The 18,160-nt window shown below is 69.0% G+C and overlaps 1 protein-coding gene across 1 annotated transcript in view; it reads right to left on the reverse strand.

Moving 5' to 3' along the window:
• Positions 1-1,877: 1,877 nt before the first annotated feature.
• The window catches only part of KIF1C (kinesin family member 1C), a 33,109-nt gene continuing 16,826 nt past the window's right edge, over positions 1,878-18,160 (reverse strand). Inside the window, exons 3-22 of the mRNA XM_050933254.1 lie at positions 17,005-17,081; positions 16,305-16,484; positions 16,138-16,203; positions 15,583-15,761; positions 14,594-14,705; positions 14,310-14,387; positions 13,808-13,873; positions 13,296-13,374; positions 12,993-13,071; positions 12,730-12,878; positions 12,279-12,442; positions 11,581-11,660; positions 10,381-10,456; positions 9,813-9,892; positions 9,633-9,727; positions 8,889-8,972; positions 8,003-8,183; positions 7,593-7,665; positions 4,616-5,218; positions 1,878-3,950 (exon numbers count right to left, since the gene is read on the reverse strand). Coding sequence (XP_050789211.1) covers positions 3,291-3,950; positions 4,616-5,218; positions 7,593-7,665; positions 8,003-8,183; positions 8,889-8,972; positions 9,633-9,727; positions 9,813-9,892; positions 10,381-10,456; positions 11,581-11,660; positions 12,279-12,442; positions 12,730-12,878; positions 12,993-13,071; positions 13,296-13,374; positions 13,808-13,873; positions 14,310-14,387; positions 14,594-14,705; positions 15,583-15,761; positions 16,138-16,203; positions 16,305-16,484; positions 17,005-17,081 — 3,161 coding nt within the window. The 3' untranslated portion in view covers positions 1,878-3,290. The remainder of the gene's footprint in view (positions 3,951-4,615; positions 5,219-7,592; positions 7,666-8,002; positions 8,184-8,888; positions 8,973-9,632; positions 9,728-9,812; positions 9,893-10,380; positions 10,457-11,580; positions 11,661-12,278; positions 12,443-12,729; positions 12,879-12,992; positions 13,072-13,295; positions 13,375-13,807; positions 13,874-14,309; positions 14,388-14,593; positions 14,706-15,582; positions 15,762-16,137; positions 16,204-16,304; positions 16,485-17,004; positions 17,082-18,160) is intronic.

Raw genomic sequence — 18,160 nt, forward strand, 5'->3', positions numbered from 1 at the left:
GGGGAGGGGTGTGTGGGGAGGGGCTGGCTGGAGGATTTCCTAGGGGTGGGGCTGGCTGAGGGAGGGGTCTGTGGGGAGGGGCTGGCTGGGGGATTCCCTGGGGGAGGGGTGTGTGGGGAGGGGCTGGCTGGGGAATTTCCTGGGGGACGGGTGTGTGGGGAGGGGCTGGCTGGAGGATTTCCTGGGGGCGGGGCTGGCTGGGGGAGGGGTGTGTGGGGAGGGGCTGGCCGGGGGATTCCCTGGGGGAGGGGTGTGTGGGGAGGGGCATGTGGGGAGGGGCTGGCTGGGGAATTTCCTGGGGGACGGGTGTGTGGGGAGGGGCTGTCTGGAGGATTTCCTGGGGGAGGGGTGTGTGGGGGGAGGGCTCTGTATGGGGAGGGGCTGGCAGGGGGATTCCCTGGGGGAGGGATGTGTGGGGAGGGGCTGGCTGGGGGATTCCCTGGGGGAGGGATGTGTGGGGAGGGGTCTGTGTGGGGAGGGGCTGGCTGGGGGATTCCCTGGGGGAGGGATGTGTGGGGAGGGGCTGGCTGGGGGATTCCCTGGGGGAGGGATGTGTGGGGAGGGGTCTGTGTGGGGAGGGGCTGGCTGGGGGATTCCCTGGGGGAGGGATGTGTGGGGATGGGTCTGTGTGGGGAGGGGCTGGCTGGGGGATTCCCTGGGGGAGGGATGTGTGGGGAGGGGTCTGAGTGGGGAGGGGCGTGTGGGGGGAGGGGTGTGTGGGGAGGGGCTGGCTGGGGGATTCCCTGGGGGAGGGATGTGTGGGAAGGGGTCTGAGTGGGGAGGGGCTGGCTGGGGGAGGGGTGTGTGGGGAGGGGCTGGCTGGGGGATTCCCTGGGGGACGGGTGTGTGGGGAGGGGCTGGCTGGAGGATTTTCTAGGGGTGGGGCTGGCTGAGGGAGGGGTCTGTGGGGAGGGGCTGGCTGGGGGATTCCCTGGGGGTGGGATTTAGCCATAGGGTGGGGCTAGTTGGGTGCTGCCTGGGTAGGAGCTGTGAGGGGGGGTACCTGAGGGTCTATTGGGGGTACCTGGGAGTGGGGAGTGTCTAGCGGGGAGCTGGGAGGGGGGTACCTGGAGCTGGTGAAATCTCCCCTGGGGTGGGGGAAGGCCCCCCCCAAGTGGTACAGTTTGGGGTCCCCCTCCTCCAGCTGCAGGGACCACATGACCCTCACGCTCGGCGACGGCCCTGTGCTACACAGCTGGGGGGCTGGGATGCAGTGGGGGGGGTAATGGGCTGGGGGGCAGGAAGGGGGAATAGGGGGTTCACATGGTGAGGGCAGGGGCCTATGACACAGAGGGTGTTAGCTGTGAGGGGGCTGAGGTCCCAGCTCTGACCCCCCCTTTCCCCTTCCCACCCCCAATGTGGCACTAGGGGGTCACGGCCCCATGGGGAGTGGCAGAGAGGGGGCGGCCGAGGGGTCCTGTACTGCAGGGAGTGGGGGGCTCAGCAGGGGGGGCTCTGCCCGGGTACTGGGGTGGGGGGGATCCTTGTATAAATAGGTGCCACGCTGCACCCCAGAGCTGGCCGCAGCTTCCGGCCGGGCCCGGTGCCAGGATTCCTGTGGCAGAGAGTTCCCCAGGCAGCGGCTCGCGGGGCTGAGTCACTGGGAGCGAACGCCCCCTTCCCTGCCCCACACCGCACCCCCAGCCCCATGGCGAGCGCGGCCGGAAAACAAACCGCCGTGGCAAAGGGCTTTCCTGGCAGAGCCGTGACCCCTTGCCCCCGCTAGCCCGGTGCCCCACTGCTGACCCACAGCCCCTTCTGGCCCAGCCCTGCCCCCCCCAGCTTTGCCGGTGCCCCTCACTCCCGCCCCACAGCCCCTGCTCCCCCCAGCTCAGCCAGTGGTCCCCCCCAGAGGACATGGGTTTGAGACACACAGAGGCAGTTTATATGTTTAATACGGGGGGGGGGAAACAATATAATTCCTCGGCCTGCCCCCTCCCCCAAAAGAATAAATCCAACCCCAGAAAATGGACGGGGGGGGGGGCAGGATGCACAGACACAACACACACACAGGCCAACGTGTCTGGGGGGGGCAGGGAGGCTGAAATGGGGGGATACCCCACGGGGGGGTCGAAGGCAGTACCGGTGAATGTCTCGGTGTTCAGGCTTCATGCCCCTGGGCGGGGGGCAGGGCTTGTCCATCTCTGCCCGGGCCCCACTCTGCGGGGAGGGGGGGATCTCAGAGCTGGGGGGCCAGGATGGGGGGCCAGCTGTGAAGCCCCCCACCCCGCTTGAGGGCTCAGGACAAGATGCCTGCAGGTTTCAGGCCAGGAACCGTCTCTTCAGTGTCACATCTAGGCACAGCCCCCCCCTTACCAATGGCAGCCAGGGACAGAACCCAGGAGTCCTGGCTCCCCCCGCAGCTCCACATCTGGCCCCTCCTCCCCCTCAATCTTCTGGCTTGGGGGGGGGGGAAAGAGTCCCATACCCCACGGCCCCCTCCAGTAGCAGCTGTATGGGGTAGGGGCCTTTTGACGTGACCAGGAGGGCGGGGGGCATTACAATTAACCTGATTGTCTGTGGGGGAGCCCCCCGGGGTGGGGGCCTTTGGGGCCGGGGGGGGTCCCAACACCCAGAGCCCCCTGGGGGGCACAGGCCCCCACAGTCAGGAAGCTTGGGGCTAAGCCCGCAGGCTCCTGGGGGTTTCCCACCCACCCCCAGAATGGGAGCTGCCCCATGTCTGATTTCCCATAATCCTCTGCCACTTGGCCCCAGGCTTCATTTCCCATCATGCTCTGCAGCACCACCCTTTCTCCCACCTCCACAGCCCCATTTTTCCCATGAGCCTCTGCAGTTCACCCTGATTTCCCATGATCCTCCACTCTGCAAGTTTCCCATGTGCCCACATGGCTCACTCCACTTTCCCCATGATCCTCTGCAGCTCCACAATCGCCCCCTCCCTCATTTTCCCACAGTCCTCTGCAGCTCGCCCCAATTTCCCATGATCCTCCACTCTGCACTTTTCCTATGATCTAACGTGGCTTGTACCAATTTCCCATGATCCTCTGCAGCTCCACAGTTGCCCCCTCGCTCTGGTTTTCCCACAGTCCTTTGCAGCTCATGCCAATTTCCCATGATCCTCCACTCTGCACTTTTCCCATGGTCCAACGTGCCTTGTTCCAATTTCCCATGATCCTCCCCTCTCCGGTTTCACCATGAGCCAAAGGGGCTCGCCCTCATGTCCCAAGCTCCTCCGCCGCATGGCCCTCGCCCCCTGGCTTTCCCACAGTGCTCTGCGGCTCGCCTCAGTTTCCCATGCTCCTGCGCGGCAGAGGGGGCCGGGGCGGCGGCTACACGGGGGTCTCCTGCTCCTGGAGCTCAGGGGCGGAGTGCTGGCGGCGCATGCGGGGCGGGGCGGCGTAGGGCGGGTGGGGGCGGTGCTGCGGGTAAGGCTGGTGCTGCTGCGGGTAATAGTTGTGCTTGCGGGACGGGTGGTGCTCCGGGCGGGAGGGCTGGGCCCGGCTCCCCCCGTCCAGGGAGTTGCGCCGGTGGGGGGCCCGGGACGTCGGACGGCTGCAGTGTTTGTGCTGGGGGCCGCCGGGGGGGTGGGGCCGCCGGTGCCGGGGCGACCCCGGGGCCGGCTCCTGTCCCGGGCCGTCGCCCTCCGCCCGCGGCTCCTCGCCCCCGGCCACCATGAAGGCGGAGTTAGGGCCCCACGAGTAGCGGTGGTGGGGGCTGCTCTTAAAAGGGAAACGCAGCTTGCAGTCCTGGGGGGGCACGAACTTGCCGGGGGCGTGGGGCTGGCGCCGGAGGCCCTTGCCGAGCTGCTGCTGCTGCAGGCCCTGGAGCCGGGCCTGCTCCTGCTTCAGCCAGCGCAGACGGCCGCGCCGGAAGGCCGGGTCCTGCTCCATCAGCCGGCACACGCGCTCGTGGCTCCGCTCCGGCGCCGGCTCCGGCTCCTCCAGCGGGGAGCCCCAGTCGTACGCCAGGTCCTCGGCCGCCCCGTCCTCCTGCCGGCACACGGGGCAGGCGTTAGGGGGCAGGACGCCTGGGTTCCACCTCTGGATCGGGGGGGGGGGGGCGGTTGGGAGCCCGGATGTCTGGGTTCTCTCTCTGACCCAGGGAGGGCAGTGGGGGCTGGTGAGTTAGAGCAGGGGGGGGGGGGCTGGGAGCCAGGACTGCTGGGTTCTCTCCCTGGCTCTGGGAGGGGAGTGGGGGCTGGTGGGTCAGAGCAGGGGGGGCTGGGAGCCAGGACTCCTGGGTTCTCTCCCCGGCTCTGGGAGGGGGGTGGGGGCTGGGAGCCAGGACTCCTGGGTTCTCTCCCTGGAGCTGGGAGGGGAATGGGGGCTGGGAGCCAGGATTCCTGGGTTCTCTCCCCGGCTCTGGGAGGGGGGTGGGGGCTGGGAGCCAGGACTCCTGGGTTCTCTCCCCCGCTCTGGGAGGGGGGTGGGGGCTGGGAGCCAGGACTCCTGGGTTCTCTCCCCGGCTCTGGGAGGGGGGTGGGGGCTGGGAGCCAGGACTCCTGGGTTCTCTCCCAGCTCTGGGAGGGGGGTGGGGGCTGGTGGGTCAGAGCAGGGGGGGGGCTGGCAGCCAGGACTCCTGGGTTCTCTCCCCCGCTCTGGGAGGGGGTGGGGGCTGGTGGGTCAAAGCCCGGACGCCTGGGTTCTCCGCTCACCTGGGAGATGGGGATGACTCTCTCCATCTTGACCATGCGGTGGCGCAGGGCCCGGATCTCCTCGTCCTTCATGTTGTTCTGGATCTTGACCTCCTGCAGGATGTCGGTCAGCTTGTCGATATGGGCCCGCAGGTCGTCCACGGCCGGGTTGGGGCCCCCCGGCTCCCCCTCGCCCCGCTCCTCGCCCACCCCCACGGTGTCCCACACGTCCCGGGCCACGGCCCGCCAGCTCTCCTTCTCGTGGGGGTCGCGCTTGGCGTAGAGCCGGCACAGCTCCTTCATCTTCACGATGCTCATGGCCTCGATCTCCTGCCGCGCGTGCCGGAAGTCGTTGAGCGCCACCTCGTAGCAGATCTCCTTCACCGCCTGCATCTTCAGGTCGGCCAGGGTGACCCAGCGGGGGTCCTTGCCCAGGCGCCGGCGCTGCGGGATCTGGTAGACCCGGAGGGGCTCCCGGCGCTTCCCGCTGCTGGGGAGGCCGCAGCGCTTCACGATGCTCTGCACCTTGGTGGCCGGCAGCTTCTCCCGCAGCGAGGAGATCAGCCGCCAGCTCTCCTCGCACGAGCGCTTGTCCGAGTCGTCCCCACTGTCCGAGTCCGCGTACTGCCGGGGGAGAGACGGGGGGTCAGCACCGCCCACCGGCCAGCACCGCCCTCCCTGCCTCGCACCACCATCCCAGCCCTGCACCACCCTCCCAGCCCCTCCTCGCACCAGTGCCCCTCGCACGAGCGCTTGTCCGAGTCGTCCCCGCTGTCCGAGTCCGCGTACTGCCGGGGGAGAGACGGGGGGTCAGCACCGCCCACCGGCCAGCACCGCCCTCTCTGCCTCGCACCACCCTCCCCAGCCCTGCACCACCCTCCTCGCCCCTCCTCGCACCAGTGCCCCTCGCACAAGCGCTTGTCTGAGTCGTCCCCGCTGTCCGAGTCCGCGTACTGCCGGGGAAGAGACGGGGGGTCAGCACCGCCCTCCGGCCAGCACCGCCCTCCCTGCCTCGCACCACCCTCCCAACCCCTCCTCGCACCAGTGTCCCTCGCACGAGCACTTGTCCGCGTCGTCCCCACTGTCCGAGTCCGCATACTGCTTGGGGGAGAGACGGGGGGTCAGTACCGCCCACCGGCCAGCATCGCCCTCCCTGCCTCGCAACACCCTCGCAGCCCTGCATCACTCTCCCAGCCCCTCCTCGCACCAGTGTCCCTCGCACGAGCACTTGTCCGACTCGTCCCCGCTGTCCGAGTCTGCGTACTGCCGGGTGGAGAGATGCGGGTTCAGCACCGCCCACCAACCAGCACCGCCCTCCCCGTCTCGCACCACCCTCCCAACCCCTCCTCGCACCAGTGTCCCTTGCACGAGCGCTTGTCCGAGTCATCCCTGCTGTCTGAGTCCACGTACTGCTGGAGGGAGAGACGCAGGGTCAGCACCGCCCACCGACCGGCACCGCCCTCCCCGTCTCGCACCATCCTCCCCGGCCCCGCAGCACCCTCCCCGGCCCCTCCTAGCACCAGTGCCCCTCACACGAGCCCTTGTCCGAGTCGTCCCCGCTGTCCAAGTCTGCGTACTGCCGGGGGGAGAGATGTGGGGTCAGCACCGCCCACCGACCGGCACCGCCCTCCCTGCCTCGCACCACCCTCCCAACCCCTCCTCGCACCAGTGTCCCTCACACGAGCGCTTGTCCGAGTCATCCCCGCTGTCCGAGTCCGCGTACTGCCGGGGGGAGAGACGGGGGTCAGCACCGCCCACCGGCCGGCACCGCCCTCTCTGCCTCGCACCACCCTCCCCAGCCCTGCACCACCCTCCCAACCCCTCCTCGCACCAGTGTCCCTCGCACGAGCACTTGTCCGAGTCGTCCCCGCTGTCCGAGTCCACGTACTTCCGGGGGGAGAGACGCAGGGTCAGCACCGCCCACCGACTGGCACCGCCCTCCCTGCCTCGCACCACCCTCCCAGCCCCTCCTTGCACCAGGGCCCCTCACACGAGCACTTGTCCGAGTCATCCCTGCTGTCCGAGTCTGCATACTGCCAGGGGGAGAGATGCGGGGTCAGCACCGCCCACCGACTAGCACCGCCCTCCCTGCCTCGCACCACCCTCCCAACCCCTCCTTGCACCAGTGCCCCCCGCACGAGCGCTTGTCCGAGTCGTCTCCACTATCCGAGTCCACGTACTGCCTGGGGGAGAGACGCGGGGTCAGCACCGCCCACCGACCGGCACCGCCCTCCCTGCCTCACACCACCCTCCCAGCCTCTCCTTGCACCAGTGCCCCCCGCACGAGCGCTTGTCCGAGTCGTTCCCACTATCCGAGTCCGCGTACTGCCGGGGGCAGAGACGCAGGGTCAGCACCGCCCACCGACCGGCACCGCCCTCTCTGCCTCGCACCACTCTCCCCAGCCCTGCACCACCCTCCCAGCCCCTCCTCGCACCAGTGCCCCCCGCACGAGCGCTTGTCCGAGTCGTCCCCACTATCCGAGTCCGCGTACTGCCGGGGGGAGAGACGCGGGGTCAGCACCGCCCACCGACCGGCACCGCCCTCTCTGCCTCGCACCACTCTCCCCAGCCCTGCACCACTGTCCCAGCCCCTCCTTGCACCAGTGCCCCCCGCACGAGCGCTTGTCCGAGTCGTCCCCACTATCCGAGTCCGCGTACTGCCGGGGGGAGAGATGCGGGGTCAGCACCGCCCACCGACCGGCACCGCCCTCCCTGCCTCACACCACCCTCCCAACCCCTCCTCGCACCAGTGCCCCTCACACGAGCCCTTGTCCGAGTCGTCGCCGCTGTTCAAGTCCAGGTGGCACGGGGGGGGAACAGGATTAGCACCACCGGCCGGCACCCCAATCCCAGCTCCGCACGCCATGTTGTAGTCTCATGCCCCTGACCGGCCCACAAGTGCTTGTCTGTGCCCACATGCTGGGAGGGGGCAGTGAGAGACCCCCCCCCGCCTGTCCAGCCCAATCCCTGCCCCCCGCCCCCGCCCACACCCCCTTACCAGCCTCTGCTGCTCCAGGAGGAGATCCGCCTCCTCCTTCTCCCGCCGGTACTGGTTCTCCAGGTCCTGGAGCCTGTGGGGTGGGGAGACGCCGTGAGACTGGGGCAGCCCCCTCGACCCCCACCTGGGGACAAGCCCCCCAGCCCAGAACCCCTCCTATCCCACAATCTCCAGGGGCAGGGGGACGCCCCACTCCCCGGTCCCAGAGCCCCCCTGGGGCAGGGCGGGGGGATGCCCCACTCCCAGAATGCCCTGGGGCCGGGCAGGGGGACACCCCACACCCCGATCCCAGAACCCCCCTGGGGCGGGGCAGGGCAGGGGGATGCCCCACTCCCAGAATGCCCTGGGGTATCTCCGGCGTTCCCGCCTTGCACTCTGAGAGCCGGGGGGGGCGGGTGTCGGGCCCCCACCTCTTCTCCATCTCCAGCTTGATGTCGATGCCCTGCTCCTCCAGCAGCTCGCGCTGGGCGAAGTTCCAGTCGACGGGCTCGGGCGGGGGCTCGGCGGGGGCGCTGCGCTCCCGCTCCAGCCGCGTCTGCTCCGGGTGGTTGAAGCGGAAAACGTGGTTCTTGCCCATCACGATGCGGTTACCTGAGTGGGAGGGGCAGACGCAGGGATAGGACCCAGGAGTCCTGGTGCCTCCTCCAGCCCCCACTCCCCTCCCAGAGCCGGGGAGAGAACCTAGGAGTCCTGGTGCCTCCTCCAGCCCCGACTCCTCTCCCAGAGCCAGGGAGAGAACCCAGGAGTCCTGGCTCCCAGCCCCCCCTGCTCTAACTCACCAGCCCCCACTCCCCTTCCAGAGCCGGGGAGAGAACCCAGGAGTCCTGGCTCCCAGCCCCCCCTGCTCTAACTCACCAGCCCCCACTCCCCTCCCAGAGCCGGGGAGAGAACCCAGGAGTCCTGGCTCCCAGCCCCCCCTGCTCTAACTCACCAGCCCCCACTCCCCTTCCAGAGCCGGGGAGAGAACCCAGGCATCCTGGCTCCCAGCCCCCCCTGCTCTGACCCACCAGCCCCCATTCCCCTCCCAGAGCCGGGGAGAGAACCCAGGAGTCCTGGCTCCCAGCCCCCCCTGCTCTGACCCACCAGCCCCCACTCCCCTCCCAGAGCGGGGGAGAGAACCCAGGCATCCTGGCTCCCAGCCCCCCCTGCTCTGACCCACCAGCCCCCACTCCCCTCCCAGAGCCGGGGAGAGAACCCAGGAGTCCTGGCTCCCAGCCCCCCTGCTCTGACCCCCCAGCCCCCACTCCCCTCCCAGAGCCGGGGAGAGAACCCAGGCGTCTGAGGAGCTGCCCCTACCTGACCTCAGGACCAGCGGCTCCGTCACCTGCTTTCCGTTGACATAGGTCTCAGCCCCCTCGCACGGCTCCAGTGTGACGATGGCTGTGGGGAGAGTGGAGCCCCTGTCAGTCGTGCCCGTGGGGAGTGTGTGGGGAGGGGGCAGGGGGTCCCCGTCACACGGAGGGGGGTGGATCGGAGGTGAGTGCCGGGGGTGGGACGGATGGAGAGGTGAAGTCTTGGGGGCAGAGACTCGGCCCATGATTGCCCCGTGCCGTGGGGCTGGTTGTTGGGAGGGCGGGGGTGCAGGGGGGACGATCCATGGACACCGGCAGGGGGTGCAGGGGGCACCAGCGATCCGTACCTGGGTGGCTCAGCGTCTCGACCGCCTCCCGCCAGCACAAGAGAGGGGGAAAGAAGAGTTAGGGTCAGCGCTGCCGCGGTCCTGGGCAAGCCGGAGACTCTCCCCCGCACTCCACAGGCCCCCCCTCCCACTTGTGGGGCCGGGGAAGTCCGGGAGTGTCCTGCCCCAGAGGACCCGGGATTGTGCCGAAGCAGGAATGTTCTGAATGGTTTTGTCTCAATCCTGGGTCTGTGCCTCAGTTTCCCCCACATCTCGGGATCGGTGCAGGGCAGCTGTGACGGCTAATGGGGCTCAGAGACCCAGGGGTCCGGTTTGCCTGGGAGAGAGATGAAGCCTGGAGGGGCCTCAGGCTGGTTTGGGACTGGGGGGACAGGAAGGGCGCCCCATTCCCAGCCCCCTACCTTCCCCGGTGGGGCCGGTGCAGCTCTGGAAAACGCAGTGCTGCTCTTTGATGAACTGTCCCGTCAGCTTGATGTCGACGTCCACCTGGCCCACCCTGCGGGGAGACGGGGATGAGAGGGGGGCAGGGCAGGACCCCCCCAAGCCTGCCCCCCCACCCAGCCCCCCAGCCCGCCCCGCACCTGGTCACGCCGTCCTTGATGTGGTAGAGCAGACACTCCGACATGAGCGGGTCCTCGTTCAGGTTCACCAGGTGCGGGGTCTGCAGAGGGGGAGCCGGTCAGCGGGGCTTGCGGGGCCCAGCCCCCCATGGAGAAGGGCCCCGCCTCGGGGGATTCTGGGATGGAGGGGCCCTGCTGCCCCATGGAGGAGGGCTCCGCCCCGAGGGATCCTGGGATGGAGGGGCCCTGCTGCCCCATGGAGAAGGGCCCCGCCCCGGGGGATCCTGGGATGGAGGGGCCCTGCTGCCCCATGGAGAAGGGCCCCGCCCCGGGGGATCCTGGGATGGAGGGGCCCTGCTGCCCCATGGAGAAGGGCCCCGCCCCGGGGGATTCTGGGACTGACGGGTGTTGGGTGCAGAGATGGGGGGTAAGTACAGGGGGCAGAGTGGGGAGTGTGTGGTTCTGTGGGGTGCCCGGTCCGGCAGTGACCCCAATCCCTGCAGGGCTCTGTGCAGGGTGGGACGGACGCCGCCGGCCTGCGGGGTTGCCCCATCGCTGGCTAAGGAGCCCCCCAGTCCGGGTCACTTGCCTTTTTCGGGGAGAAGACCCCCACAGTGCCACCGTCTTCCCGCACGGCCACACCCATCTCGGCCAGGAGCGCCTCCCTGCGGCGAGAGACCCACGTCACCACTCCGACCCCCCAAGAGCGAACAGACAAACTTCCACCGAGATGCGCCCACCTCTGGGGCGGGGCGGCCAGTTACCCAGGGACCCCTCGCCCGGCGCTGAGATGCAGCCACATCTGGGGCAGGGCGGCCAGTTACCCAGGGACCCCTCGCCCGGCACTGAGATGCACCCACCTCTGGGGTGGGGCGGCCGGTTACCCAGGCACCCCTCGCTCGGCGCTGAGATGCAGCCACCTCTGGGGCGGGGCGGCCGGTTACCCAGAGACCCCTCGCCCGGCGCTGAGATGCGCCCACCGCTGGGGCGAGGCGGCCAGTTACCCAGGGACCCCTCGCCCGGCGCTGAGATGCAGCCACATCTGGGGCAGGGCGGCCGGTTACCCAGGCACCCCTCGCCCGGCGCTGAGAGGCACCCACCTCTGGGGCAGGGCGGCCAGTTACCCAGGGACCCCTTGCCCAGCGCTGAGATGCAGCCATCTCTGGGGCAGGGCGACCGGTTACCCAGGGACCCCTCGTCCAGAGCTGAGATGCAGCCACCTCTGGGGCAGGGCAGCCGGTTACCCAGGGACCCCTCGCGCAGCGCTGAGATGCACCCACCTCTGGGGCGGGGCGGCCAGTTACCCAGGCACCCCTCGCCCAGCGCTGAGATGCGCCCACCTCTGGGGCAGGGCGGCCAGTTACCCAGGGACCCCTCGCCCAGCGCTGAGATGCAGCCACCTCTGGGGAGGGGCAGCCAGTTACCCAGGGACCCCTTGCCCGGGGCTGAGATGCGCCCACCTCTGGGGTGGGGTGGCCGGTTACCCAGGGACCCCTCGCCCAGCGCTGAGATGCGCCCACCTCTGGGGCGGGGCGGCCAGTTACCCAGGGACCCCTCGCCCAGCGCTGAGATGCACCCACCTCTGGGGCAGGGCGGCCAGTTACCCAGGGACCCCTCGTCCGGCGCTGAGATGCGCCCACCCCTGGGGCGGGGCGGCCAGTTACCCAGGGACCCCTCGCCCGGCGCTGAGATGCGCCCACCTCTGGGGTGGGGCGGCCAGTTACCCAGGGACCCCTCGCCCGGCGCTGAGATGCGCCCACCTCTGGGTGGGCCCAGTCCCAGCACCCACCTCTCCATCCGAAGAGCCTCGGTTTTCCGCAGCTTCTCCTCCCACGTCTCGTTTAGCTCCGCGATGATTTTCTCCGTCTCCTGCGCAGGGGAGGTGGGCTCAGGTCTCCCCCAGCACACGGGGCCCCCGTCTCTCCCCACCCCGATGAGCCAGGTCCCTCCACCCCTCCCCCTCCACATCCTGCCCAGAGCAGGAGACTGGGGTGCTCGTGGGGAGACTGCCTGAGACGTCGGGGGGGGGTCTGGGAGCCAGGACTCCTGGGTTCTCTCCCCGGCTCTGGGAGGGGAGTGGGGGCTGGTGGGTCAGAGCAGAGGGGGCTGGGAGCCAGGACTCCTGGGTTCTCTCCCCGGCTCTGGGAGGGGAGTGAGGGCTGGTGGGTCAGAGCAGGGGGGCTGGGAGCCAGGACTTCTGGGTTCTCTCCCCGGCTCTGGGAGGGGAGTGGGGGCTGGTGGTTAGAGCAGGGGGGCTGGGAGCCAGGACTCCTGGGTTCTCTCCCCGGCTCTGGGAGGGGAGTGGGGGCTGGTGGGTCAGAGCAGGGGGGGCTGAGAGCCAGGACTCCTGGGTTCTCTCCCCGGCTCTGGGTGGGGAGTGGTGGCTGGTGGGTTAGAGCAGGGGGGGCTGTCCCCCTGTGGCCAGGGTGGGGGATCTGGGGGTGGGGGGAATTGCTCAAGGTTGCGGGGGGCAGTTACGTCCCCTACCTGCAGCCTCTCCATTGCCTCCTCCGTGCAGATGACCTGCTCCTCCAGGGTGGGGAAGGGCTCGGACCCCCCGTTAAGGGGGCCGGGGGACCGGGGCTCGGCTGTGGGGTTGAAGGGCCGTGGGGGCGCTGGGGAGCAGCTGTCAGGAGCTTCCCCCTTCAAGCCTGGAACAGAGCGTTGGGGTTGGGAGAGGGAGCTGGGCACGCCCATAGCTCCCCCCGTGCGCCCCCCCCACGTCCACTTCCCCTACAGCCCCCCCGGGAAATCCCCATGTAACCCACGGCCTTTCCCCCTGCCAGAGCGCTGTGCAACGGGGTGCGGGCAGACCCCCCTTTAAAAACCCCACCCAGTCCCTCTCCCCATTCAAGCCACCAGCATTTAGCATACATCCCCTCCCACCAAATCCCCTTAACTCTGCCCCCTGTGCGGGTGGGGGCTGGGGGACGCTCACCGCCGAGGAGGGGGGCGTCGGAGAGGCCCTGGGCGAAGAGCAGCTCCCTCAGCCGGGCCACCTCCTCCTTCAGTTCCCGGATGAGCCGCGCGTTCGGGTCCTCGTTGATCACCGCGTTGCACCGGATCTGCTTGGTCCGGTCCGCGTAGCTGGGGTGGGAGAGGGGGGGTCGGAGCCGTCAGTGCCCCTGGACCGGGGAGCAGCCCTGCCCCAGCCCCCTCCACTGCCCCCCATCCCCACCCCTCTGCCCCCCCGGTGCTCACCGGAGCGTGCTGAGCGTCTCCTCGTAGCTGATGTCGGCCGGGCTGAGGGCGGCGATCATGGCCGTGCGGGAGTTACCGCCTGGGGGGGGTGCAGCGGGGAGGTTAATTAGCCAGCCACCCCCCCCAATGGTCTCACCCCCCCTCAAGGGACAACCTCCTTCTCCCCGCATTTCCCCCAGCAGCCGCACTGCGTTTCACACCCCCCCCGACCAGGATTGTCCTGTCCTGTCTTCTCCCCGCGGCCCCCTCCCCACACAGTGCACCGCCCCGCTGCCGAGGGGTCGGGGGGGGGGGGCGGCTTACCCAGGTTCTCCTTGAGGAGCCAGGTGAGCACCGAGTCGCGGTAAGGGATGAAATCCGATTTCTTCTTTTTGTTGTTTTGCTGTTGAGAGAGTGCGGGGGGCAGAGGGGGTGAGAACAAGGGGGGGGGCCCTGCTGGGGAAGGGGTGACGCCCCCAACACGCCCCAGTGGGGATTATCCATCCTCTCTCTTTGCAAGGCCGACGCCTGCCTCAGTTTCCCCTCGGTATAACAGCTGGCTGGGAGGCGAGACCAGACGGGGAACCCCAGCAGCTTGGCTGGGTGGGGTGTCTCCGTGCTAACCTGGGGTCTGTGCGGGGGACCGAGAACCCGGAGACTGGGCCCCTGGGTCCCCTCCTCGGGGTCTGGTTCGGTGGGGACTCGCAGGGCGGGGTCTGGCGCAACGGGGCCCCGGTCCCAGCTTGACCCCCAGGGCCCGGCACTGTAGGGACCCCGAAGTCCATCGAGGGGGGAACGTGGGGGGTGCTGTGATCCCGCGCCCCCCCGGCACTCACCATCTCGGCCAGGGCGGAGATCACCTTCCCCAGCGTGGTGAGGGATTTGTTGATGTTTGCACCTTCCTGCAGAGCAGAGAGCACGTTGGGGGGGGGTTATAGAGACCCCCACCCAGCCCCCCCACCCCGGGGGTCCAGCCTCCCCCCCGAGACGCCCACTTGGGCTGCGTTCAGCCCCCCCACCCCGGGGGTCCAGCCTCCCCCCCCGAGACGCCCACTTGGGCTGCGTTCAAACGGTTGTGTCCATGGGGCCACGGTCAGCCGGCCCCCTCAGGAAACTCCCCCCACCAATTGTCTAGGGTGGGGTCTTAGCTCCCCACATCCTGTTGAACTGACGGGGGGCTTGGCCCTACCCACGGGTTAAGCCAGCCCCGATCCTGGAGCACCACGGCCAACGCTCTGTTCTTGCCCCCCCAAGCCCCCAGGCCTGCCCCCTGCCCCCCAAGGGGCAGCAGCTTCTGCGGGGGGGCGGGTGTCACGGATCTGGGGGTCCCCCCCTCACCTTTAACCTCATGCCCTTGGCGCCGGACGACTCGGCTCGCTCGCTGCCGGCCAGATCCACCAGGCTGATTTTGCTGACCTGGGGGAGAGGGGGGGATCATAAGGGCTGGGAGGGGCTTCGTACACCCCCTCTGCCCCCCGCCCAACACCCCCGCCCCGGCCTGCCCTCGCTGAGAACCAGAAAACTCCCTCCATGCCTGGCCCCACCCACTCCCAGCCAGGCTGGACCAGGTGTGGGTGACCGGGCCCTGCCAGCCCCACCGGTGCCCTGACACCCCCCATTACCTTCTCGGTGTCGAGGTCGGTCAGCTCGTCGTGTCTCCTCTGCGTGAAAACGATGGTGAACACAGCGTGCGAGCGACTGCTGGTTTCGTTCATGTTGGTGGCAGCCACGGTCCTGGGAGGGGTGAGAGATGGGGGGGGTAAGAACCCAGGAGTCCTGGCTTCCAGCCCCCCCTGCTCTAACCCACCAGCCCCCCCCTCCCCCCCAGAGCCAGGGAGAGAACCCAGGAGTCCTGGCTCCCAGCCCCCCCGCTCTAACCCACCAGCCCCCTCTCTCCCTCCAGAGCCAGGGAGAGAACCCAGGAGTCCTGGCTCCCAGCCCCCCCGCTCTAACCCACCAGCCCCCACTCCCCTCCCAGAGCCAGGGAGAGAACCCAGGAGTCCTGGCTCCCAGCCCCCCCGCTCTAACCCACCAGCCCCCACTCCCCTCCCAGAACCGGGGAGAGAACCCAGGAGTCCTGGCTCCCAGCCCCCCTGCTCTAACCCACCAGCCCCCCCTCCCCTCCCAGAGCCAGGGAGAGAACCCAGGAGTCCTGGCTCCCAGCCCCCCTGCTCTGACCCCCCAGCCCCTACTCCCCTCCCAGAGCCAGGGAGAGAACCCAGCAGTCCTGGCTCCCAGCCCCCCCTGCTCTAATCTACCAGCCCCCCCTCCCCTCCCAGAGCCGGGGAGAGAACCCAGGAGTCCTGGCTCCCAGCCCCCCTGCTCTAACCCACCAGCTCCCCCCTCCCCCCTAGAGCCAGGGAGAGAACCCAGGAGTCCTGGCTCCCAGCCCCCCCTGCTCTAACCCACCAGCCCCCCCTCCCCTCCAGAGCCAGGGAGACAACCCAGCAGTCCTGGCTCCCAGCCCCCCTGCTCTGACCCCCCAGGCCCCACTCCTCTCCCAGAGCCGGGGAGAGAACCCAGGAGTCCTGGCTCCCAGCCCCCCTGCTCTGACCCCCCAGCCCCCGCTCCAGAGCCAGGACTCCTGGGTTCTCCGCAGCCGGGGTCTCACCTGGCCTTGTTCCCGCAGTCCATGAGGTCGGCGATGTCGGCGAAGGAGGTGACGGCCAGTTTGGACAGGTCCTCCACGTAGGGGCCCATGATGGGGTGCTCCCGCACCCGCAGGTGCCCCCGGTTCTTGGGGTTCAGCAGGTCCCGCACCCGCTCGCAGTAGATTTCCATGTAGCTTACCTGGGGCGGGGTGGGGGGGGCGTGAGGGCAGAGCCGGATTGGGGGGGGAGCACGGTGGGGCCGGGGGAGTAGTGAGGGGTCAGGGAGGGAGGGGCTGGAGCTCACGGTCAGAGTTGGAGCAGAGACTGGGGAGCGCTGAGGAGGGGGCTGGGGGCAGAGTCGTGCTGGGGGGATTGGGGATCATGGAGGGGCTGGGGGGAGTCAGAGGTGGGGGAGCGCTGGTGGGGTCTGGGGGTGTCAGGGTCATGCTGGGAAGGTTGGGGGGCAAGGAGGATCAGGGGGATCAGAGTTGGGGGAGCTCTGGGGGAGGGGGGGCAGGGAGGAGCCAGGGGGCAAAGTTGGGGGCGCGCCGGAGGGGTCAGGGCAGGCGACTCACCTCCACGGAATAGGACAGGTCGGGGGAACGGCTCTCGGTGACCCGGGCGAACAGATCCTCACAGAGCTGGAGCGAGACGCAAGGACACCAGCATGGAAACATGGGCAGGGTGCCCCCCCCGAACCCCCCCAGCAGAGCACCCCCCAGCCCGTCCCCCCGGCGCCCACCTGGGGGATGATCCCCTGCTGACCCGGCTCCTGCCGGCCCATCATGGTGTAGGACTTGCCGGCCCCGGTCTGGCCGTAGGCGAAGATACAGACGTTGTAGCCCTCGAAGGCGTGAAGCAGCATCTCCTCCCCGATGTCCTTGTACACCTGCCGCTGGGAGGCGAAGGTGGGGTCCTCCTCCTGGGGGGGGGACACTGTCACGGGGGCCCCCCCAATACCCGCTCTGCCGATGACCCCCAGGCCCCCTGCTCTAACCACCAGCCCCCACTCCCCTCCCAGAGCCGGGGAGAGAACCCAGGAGTCCTGGCTCCCAGCCCCCCTGCTCTGACCCACCAGCCCCCACTCCCCTCCCAGAGCCGGGGAGAGAACCCAGGAGTCCTGGCTCCCAGCCCCCCTGCTCTAACCCACCAGCCCCCACTCCCCTCCCAGAGCCAGGGAGAGAACCCAGCAGTCCTGGCCGCCAGCCCCCCTGCTCTAACCCACCAGCCCCCACTCCCCTCCCAGAGCCGGGGAGAGAACCCAGGAGTCCTGGCTCTCAGCCCCTCCTGCTCTGACCCACCAGCCCCCACTGCCCTCCCAGAGCCAGGGAGAGAACCCAGGAGTCCTGGCTCCCAGCCCCCACTGCTCTAACCCACCAGCCCCCACTCCCCTCCCAGAGCCGGGGAGAGAACCCAGGCGTCCGGGCTCCCAGAGCACTCACCGAGGTGTGGGACCAGTAGGAATAATCGAAGGTGAAGTTTTTGGGTGCATCTTTTGTCAGCTTGGGATTGGTGATACCTGTGGGGAGACAGAGCATGGGGTGAGCGAGGGGTCGGGGGCCCACGTCCAGCCAGCGCCTCCCCCGGGCCCTGCCAGCCCCCGCCGAGATTAGGAACCCGCCTTGCGCGTCGCAGACTCGGGGCAAGACGCAGCCCCTGCACCAAACAGATGAGAGCGTCAATAAACATTCCCAGTTGGAGAACTGGGAGTGGTGGCGCTATTGGGAGCCAGGACTCCTGGGTTCTCTCCCTGGCTCTGGGAGGGGAGTGGGGGCTGGTGGGTCAGGGCAGGGGGGCTGGGAGCCAGGACTCCTGGGTTCTCTCCCCGGCTCTGGGAGGGGCGTAGGGGCTGCTGGGTTAGAGCAGGGGGGGCTGGGAGCCAGGACTCCTGGGTTCTCTCCCCGGCTCTGGGAGGGGAGTGGGGGCTGGTGGGTCAGAGCAGGGGAGCTGGGAGCCAGGACTCCTGGGTTCTCTCCCTGGCTCTGGGAGGGGAGTGGGGGCTGGTGGGTCAGAGCAGGGGGGCTGGGAGCCAGGACTCCTGGGTTCTCTCCCGGCTCTGGGAGGGGAGTGGGGGTCGGTGAGTCAGAGCTGGGGGGCTGGGAGCCAGGACTCCTGGGTTCTCTCCCCAGCCCTGGCAGGGCAGCGATCTCTGGGCCAAACCCAGAGAGAGGCTGAGCAGCCTACGGGGAGCCGGGCACAGACCCTGGCATCCCCCTTTTAAGCCGGCCGGGCCCCGGCTCTGACGTGGGGCCGGCTCTTACCAGCACAGAGCTGCCTTTAAAAGGCCTCCCAGCTCCCCGGGCCGGCTGAGTGACGGCTTGGCAGCTCCCGGGACCATAACAAGACGAGGACGTTCCGGCTATATTTAGCCGGCATGCAGTCCCATTGCAGCTGGTCCTGCCGGATGCCAGCCTGGGGAAGGGTGCTCGAGGTTGCTCCCCCGGCCTCAATGCTATAAGGCTCCAGCTCCTGGAGTCTCGCCACACCTGGGGGGCAGGGTCCTGTCTTTTTTAATGAAGGGTTTTTAAGCCCTCTTGATTGGGAGGAAAAGCCCCAAAATGGGACCTGACTCCTGCCTGGGTTTGCAGAGAGCCTGAG

The sequence above is a fragment of the Gopherus flavomarginatus genome, chromosome 23 (genome assembly GCF_025201925.1).
Source record: "Gopherus flavomarginatus isolate rGopFla2 chromosome 23, rGopFla2.mat.asm, whole genome shotgun sequence".
Taxonomy (NCBI): domain Eukaryota; kingdom Metazoa; phylum Chordata; order Testudines; family Testudinidae; genus Gopherus; species Gopherus flavomarginatus.